General features: G+C 45.6%; 1 protein-coding gene across 1 annotated transcript in view; it reads left to right on the top strand.

Annotated features, from left to right (window-relative positions):
- LOC111238221 (solute carrier family 12 member 9-like) overlaps window positions 1-5,292 on the top strand; it is a 58,884-nt gene extending 53,592 nt beyond the window's left edge. The window contains exons 11-13 of the mRNA XM_022767633.1: window positions 154-328; window positions 2,152-2,298; window positions 3,485-5,292. Of these exons, the coding sequence (XP_022623354.1) occupies window positions 154-328; window positions 2,152-2,298; window positions 3,485-4,452 (1,290 nt within the window). The 3' untranslated portion in view covers window positions 4,453-5,292. The remainder of the gene's footprint in view (window positions 1-153; window positions 329-2,151; window positions 2,299-3,484) is intronic.
- Window positions 5,293-7,783: the final 2,491 nt, after the last annotated feature.

Genomic DNA, 7,783 nt, shown 5'->3' with positions numbered 1-7,783 from the left:
CTGCACGGATGAGGTTGTTGTTAATGTACTAATGATATGATCCAGAGGAGTTACGTCCACAAACACACAGGACATTTAGGAGGAGGGTGGGGTTAAATTGGACGCATTTCCCAAGTAACAACCCTTCTTACGAATCTCTCCTCTCACCTTCAGGTGCGTAAGTACCTGCTGATGCTGGACGTGAGGAAGGACCACGTCAAGTTCTGGAGGCCTCAGGTCCTGCTGATGGTTTCCAACCCTCGCAGCAGCGTGGGCCTCATCACCTTCATCAACGACATCAAGAAGAGCGGCCTCTACGTGCTCGGCCACGTCCAGCTGGGAGATCTCAGTAAGGACGCCGCTGTTAAAGTCTGTGATATTCCACTCAGCTGTGCTCTTCTGTTTCGTTACATTAACTTCACACCCCGCAGTCATGATGATGGAACAGACTCTTACTTTGAAAGTGTTGTGATGAATCAGTTCCTTCTCCAGAGTTGTGTGTTGCCTGACAACATCAGCTCATCAAGAGAATTTGAAAGTTTCGTTCTGCGCCACGTCTCATCTAAACCATCTCAGTGTGAGAGGGCGACTATTAATTATAAGAAAAACAAACCGGGGGTGGTGATGGGAAATAGTTACCGGATAATTTAACATTAGTATGATATTTAGAGGCTGCACTGACAAAACTAAAAGCTTGTTTGTTTGTTTGTTTGTTTTTCCACAGTCAACTTCAACATTAACACTGAGTTTTAACAGCAGTTTGTTTTACTACAGAAAAGTAATAACACCACTGACGTGTTGTCGGTCTGGACCGCTTCAGAATATGTTTCCAAGTATGTTAGCAGACGGTGAGCAGTGCATCGTTTCACTCTGGGCCTTTCTCCGTGTCACTGGATGTTTTGTTGTGATGCGTCGCCGACGGAGACGGAGACGGAGCCATGTTGTGTTCTAGGTCCGTACGTACGTCCGTCTCATTCTCGTGGACACGATATCTCAGTAACGCCTTGATGGAACTTCTTCAGATTTGGCACAAACGTTCACCAGGACTGAAGAATGAACTGAGTAGGATTTGGTGGCCGGAGGTCAAAGGTCACGGTGACCTCGCAAAACATGATTTTGGCCTTGTGAATGCAATATCTCCAGAACTGCTCAGGAGAATCCCTTCAGATTTGGCACAAACGTTCACTTGGACTCAGGGATTAACTGATTAGATCTTGGTGGTCAAAGGTCAAAGGTCAAGGTTACAGTCACTTTTAAGCCATAAATTTCACACAAATGTTTAATATTTCCCATGACTCTGGATAAACAGGGATGTGGAGGCAGACAACGCTCTGGAGGCGTCGCCTTTCTTTTCTGCACAGACTCACAAGTGTTTAAAGCAGCGGAGTCATTGATTGTTTTCTTTGTCTTTGAGGATATGCTTTTGGTGGGGAGAGGGAGGTTTGGGCGGGGGGGGGGGTTTATGGTGTTGATGGGGAGACTGGGACTGGCCCTGAATGGAGTCTTCACAATCCAAACCCTCCGAGTGTCTGGCTGTGGGAGAAAGGACGCGTTCATGAGCCGCTGAAGAGTCCTGCTCTCGTCTGAGGAGCCGCTCGGTCCTGAGAAATATGAAGGAGTCATTCATTCACATAATTATGTTGAAGAGGATTGTTGTCGAGGACACGTTGCCCTCCCTGTGTATTTAAAGTCTGTCCCATTTATTCTCTCAGCTGTTTCCCTTAAAGCTGAACACTAAGAAAACGTATCCACAGGAAGAGCGGTGTCAGGAGTCATAACACAGCTGAAACTACCGCTGCATTGTCTATGAAGCTTGTAGATCTGGCCTCTGCATCGCTCTCTATATTGATGTTTTTTTTTTTTGTAAATGATTGATCACCTGCCCGTCTGTTTTTGCTTCGATGTATCTTCCTCTGTCTCACATTCTGTCTACGCTGTCATTTGTCCTTGCATCTTTTTCTCTCTCCCTCCACATCTCAGCGTCTCGTCTCGTATCTCTCTCACGCTCTGCCTCTAACTCAGCCTCTGTCAGACTGACTTCTCTCCTCTCAACTTGTGTGTTGCCTTTTGTTTTCGGCCTTCATCCTCTCTGAATCCCAACACACCTCTATTGAACTGTCAGCCATATTTCTCACCTTATACCATTTTTGTTTTCTTTCCACCCTTTCACAGACACGTTGCCGTCGGACCCTCTGCAGTCCCAGTATGACTCCTGGTTGTCCCTGGTGGATCATCTGAACATCAAATCCTTTGTCAACCTGACCTTGGCTGATTCTGTTCGTCACGGAGTCCAACACTTGCTCTTCATCTCTGGACTAGGTCAGTGTCACCGTCATCATTTTTCAATATCCCCGTTGATCAATAAGGACACCTGAGAGCCAGCGTTGATATGTGGGATTACAGCGGCCGATAGCTGAAAGCTGATTTGGAGATTTCTATATTTCTAAATGAGATATAGATATATACGATTATACAGCAAATGTTTTATGTACTTATCGCATTATTTAGTTTATTTTTCATTTGTAGAAATACTTGACAATCCTGGTTAAGATTGGCGCTGCCTGTTTATCTCACTTTGACCACTAGGGGGGGGGGCAAAGTTGAACATTTTAAAATGCTACTCACAGTGGCTAATGGCTTCAGCTTCAGTATCTTTTAAAATAATTTCTCTAACTTTTAGTTTTGGTCTAAATGCGACCGAGGAAATGGTTTAATTTCAACTCCTTTCAAGTTTCAACTGACTTTTCATCAACATTCAGAACTTCCACTTAAACGGAAACGGAAACTTCTTCACAGCCGTTGTCTTTAATGTATGTGTCAGGTGATTTCGTCAGACGGCGTTGCGGTTATAAATTTCAGCAGCAGCTTGGAAGTGACTGCTGGTCAACATGTGGTCTCAGTGTGTTGCGTCTCAGCTCCTCTTCTCGTTCCATTGTCTGACGACAGAAACATAAAAATATGTAAATGAGAAGCTTCATTGTGAATTCAGCTGTATTTAAATACTGTATGTGAGCACAGAGAGGAAGAGCTCAAACACTAGGCACTTTCAAATACGATGTGATGATGTCATCAATATGCTAATTAGCGTATTAAGACATCTAGCTAACAGTTAGCGACTTTTGGATTTAGCTACTTTCCATTGCACGTCGTTGTAGGAGGTTTTGACCTGGTGGTTTAGTTTCAGTCTCATTGGTGAATGTTCTTCTCTTCAGTAACTCACTTCTCATTCGATCTCTAGTTTTTCTTTCTTCAGTCGTCACTCAAGTCCAACTTTAACCACTTTTTTTTTTCTTTTGCCTTTTTTTCTTTCCTCTCTTTGGCTTCCCTCCCAGTTCTCACTCCAGCACTTGTCTTCTCCACATCTGTCTCTCACTTTCACTTCATCCGACAGAAAGACCGAACCTCCTCCGCTTTACGACTCCAGAGATCAACGATCGTTATAAAGAAATCATTTGCATTTGATTGTAATAAAATCTGTCTTTTCTCCTCCTCACCCCGTCTCCAGGTGGGATGCGTCCCAACACCCTCGTCCTGGGTTTCTATGACAACTGCCTTCCAAAGGACAAGCTGGTTGATCCCTCCATGTCTACCAGTCAGTCCACAGATCCCTCGGGCCTCTCTCAGGAGCTCGAGCAGCAGCCTCCTCTCTTCCACTTCGCCCCCCTGCGGAGGGCCATCGACCGGCAGGACTACGGTGAATTCGGCGACGGGAAGGTTCTGGGGTCCCAGGAGTACGTAGCGATCATCGCCGACGCCATGAAGATGCTTAAGAACGTGGTGCTGGCTCGATACTTCAACAACTTCGACCGAACTCAGGTCCTCTCTCCACCCTCCTCCTCCCCAGGGAAGGGCGCCGTGTACGTTGACGTCTGGCCGGTCAACCTCCTGCGTCCCGACAGCTGCAGCTACGTCGACACCTGCTCCCTGTTCCTGCTGCAGCTCGCGTGTATCCTCAACATGGTGCGAGCCTGGAAGAAAGCTACGCTGCGTCTCTTCCTGTGCGTGGAGGAGGGGCGAAGCGTAAGAGGCTCGGAGGAGAAGCTGGGTCAGCTGCTGAAAGAGCTGAGAATCAAAGCGAGGATCTATCCTGTGCCCTGGGACCAGCAGGTGGCGCTACACTGGCAGCGTCAAGGCAAGTGGGGCAAGAAGCAGCAGTCACAAACCCCTGACACCATAAAAGAAGAGACGAAGCCGAGGCCAGATGAAGAGGAGGAAGAGAACGACGAAGACTACGTCAACAGCTTCCCGAGCAACACCATGCGCCTGTCGGACGACTACCTGTCAGCTGTCAATAAGCTGATCCTGGACCAGGCCCGGCCGCCGCCCGCTGTGCGTTTCCTCTACTTGCCCCGGCCTCCAGCTGACACACACCGTTACGCCACCTATTTACACCAGCTGGAGCTGCTGACTCGGGACCTGGGCCCCACGCTGCTCATCCACGGAGTCACACCTGTCATCACCACTGACCTTTGAGAAATCCCACAGTCAGTGAAGTGTGCCTTAGACGCCGACGGTTCTGAGTTTTGCAGTGTCGCCCGCCTGCCGCTGAGGGTTGTTCATGAAGGTGTCTGGACCTCTGTGTCCCCGCTGACCTCAGCACTGCCATGGTACTGACCACTCCCCCCAACACCACACAGGGGAAACAGCCCTTGAAATTTGACCCAGACTGGGGCGTCGCTGCTGACTCCCAAACACCATCTGCACTGCCTCGCACAATATGGACCAACGAAGAGCGAAGTCTCTAGAGACGCAGCCTATTTTTAGAATATTTAAAATGAAGACCAGACATCACACGGTACAGCTTGGCCGCTTGGGGATCACATGAAAGCCTGTCCAGATATTTAACCTCTTCTTGATTTTATTTGTGTTCTCAGCTTGTAGTTCAGGCTTTCCCATCAAGCACCTGAAGGCACCATAATGTTAAATTTAATAGAACCTCGTGCCTTATCAGGTGAATGTAGGGCCTGTTGAGCCATTGCTGGTCCACTGCCGTCTCTCCATTAACTAGTTCTTCCTTTCTGCCTCTAACACAGAGAGCTGTTTAATTCCTGCTTCATTTTTAAGTTTCCTCTGACTCCCCTTGTTCCGCTCTTGAAATGTTCCTGCTGCTCTAATTCCTCAGAATGATCATTCCATATGTCTTCACATGAAAAAGTGCCTTGCTAGATAGGGAGCCTGAATTTGGACTCGGTCACAGACAGAAAGTTGGACAGCTTTACACCTCGGAGCGGCCATTTGCAGGAAATCTGCTCTTTCCATCTTCGCTCAGAACAAAGGAAACAGTCGAACTACAGTAACGACGGTGCTAGTATGGAAAAAACAAAAAATTTCATGTGGGATCTCAGGAAGACATTCCTCTTTTTTTTCCCAAATGCACTTTTTGTCCTTCCTCTGCCAAACTGCAGGTTGAGCAGCTTTTCCAAAACGACTTTAAACGTGTTTACAGCAGCAGTAACTACTGTGATTACCCACCATTTTTATTGATTGTCTTTATGCATTTCAGGTGCTCTGAAACTTTTAGGATTGTTTTCAATCAGCAGTGAACACATCGCTGAAGTGCCTCAATGTATTTTACACGCTGCAGTCTCGACCTTCACTCCAAACTATCTGTAGGATTTAAGGTGAACCTGTGGTGTTCATGAGATCATGGTACATGCTAAAACGTAGCATACTTTTAGCACAGGAAAGAATGCTAACATTAGCTAACATTAGCCTCAATAAGAAGCAGGTCATAACAGACCAAAGGAGACTGCAGCAGCAAAATCACAGAGTTTATTGATTTATCGAGATGTTTGTTGTCAGAAGTTACACGGCTTCACTTAAAGCGTCGCTGCTACACTGCGGCACATTGACATACACTATATGTCCTCGGAGACCAACGTGAAGCCCAGGTTTATTCTAAAAAACAATCTAAGAGGTGTAGAAGTTTGACTTTCTGAAGTAACTACAGATGAAATTCTTTAGATTCATCAGATTCATCCTGACAATCTTGTGTGTGGAGTCCAGATCCACATTAAAAAAAAAAAAAAGGCCGGGTCTCAGATTCAGATTCGGACTTCTCTTGACATCCTGTTGTTTGAAATGAGATATATGTTTACCTGTGGGCCAATTGGATCCACGGACGGCTCCTTGTTTGGACACTACGCTCCTCAACAAACCTTTGACACTACATTTCTTCAGATCTTTGTCCTGGATGTCAGTTTTTTTTTTTAATTCACTGAAGTGCAAAACGTATTACAGGAGACACTGATTAATGAAGAAATGAAATATTCAGTGTTTGGAGAAATATATAAATATATATATATATCAGACTGTTGGACCCCACTGTGTATATATACACTTGACCAGATGTAAACTGAAATGATAAAAAAAAAATAAAATGTTTGTATTACGTGCCCTTTCTTTCTTTTTTTTTTACTTCCTCTGGAGATTATTTGCGGGAGCCAGATCAAAGTTAACCGGCGCTCAGGGCGTCCGGACTTTGTTTCATTCCAGCTTACCAGTCTGAGCGTCTCCCGGGAGCGAGCCGTGTGTGCGCGCACTTGTTTGTTTGAGGTAAACTTTGGAAATAGGGGCTGAGATAGCTCAGCAGCTCAGACAGAGAGATACTAGAGGGTGCCAGCCAGCCAAATTACCTTGTCCTACAGTCACCCTCGCTGCCAACCAGGCAGAAATGGATTCCATCTCGACTCTGAGCTGAACAACAGATTGGAGAAATAAGCCCAAATAACCATCGATATCTGTTCAGGAGGAGGGAGGCTGACATTTATCACTGAGGGAAAGACCCCGGCTCCAAGAGGCTGTGTGTGTGTGTGTGTGTGTGTGTGTGTGTGTGTGTGTGTGCGCTCATGCAAGGAAATGGGTTCAGCACTAGGTTTTCTGATGTGTGCTGGTGTGTGTGTGTGTGTTTAGGAAATTGCTCCATAGAGAAAGTGGAATCAATTTGAGCTGTAACAATTAGTCCGTTAATTGATCGACCAGTTAACGGCTTCAGTTTGCTATCAAGCACAAACAGCAGACAGCCTCTGCTTCCAGCCTCTCACATGTCTCAGATTTGCTGCTTTTCTTCAGTTTTATTTCACGGTTAACTGGATATCTCCGGACACTTGGTGAGAATAAACAAGACATCTGAAGGCGTGCTGGGCTCAGTCCTTTTCCACCATTTTCTGATCACTTGTAGACTAAGAATTAATTGAAAAATAATTGATAGATTAATTGATAAGCAAAATAATTTAGTTGCAGCCCCAACTCAAGCCACATTTTGTTAGAATGTGGATGTTGAAAATATTAAAGACCCCCTCTGATGAAAATCAAGTGTTTGACCGTGTTAACATCCACATGGTGTTTTTTAAATAATACAAGACGTGAGTGAAATAATCATCAACTCCATGACTTGAACTGCAGTGAACCAGTGACAGTGTCATGAGAACAGATTCAGACAGCCAGGGTTTCATATGTCACAAACCTAAGGACCCAATCCTGTTGACTTGTGGGGACGGGGGGGGTGGGGCTAAATAAACCTGAAACCTTGTCAGTACAGAGAGAGAGAGTTAGCATTAGCACAACCGCTAACACTGTGTCAGCCACTGCCAGGTACAAGCTAACAAACAACATAAACAAATAAACGATGCTAACTATGCTAACGGTTCTGACTGAGGCTCAAACATGTGGCTGACCTCATCCAGAATTTCTCAATCAGGAAGTAAGAGTGGATGAGCTTCAGACCCAGTTTTAATATTTTTCTTTTTCTCTTTTTTGCGTGGGAGAATCAGGTTAAACAATATTAATCATAGCAGAGGATTTT

The sequence above is a fragment of the Seriola dumerili genome, unplaced genomic scaffold (assembly GCF_002260705.1).
Source record: "Seriola dumerili isolate Sdu_G_001 unplaced genomic scaffold, Sdu_1.0 BDQW01001240.1, whole genome shotgun sequence".
NCBI classification, from domain to species: Eukaryota; Metazoa; Chordata; class Actinopteri; order Carangiformes; family Carangidae; genus Seriola; species Seriola dumerili.
This window is presented reverse-complemented; position numbering and strand designations above follow the sequence as displayed.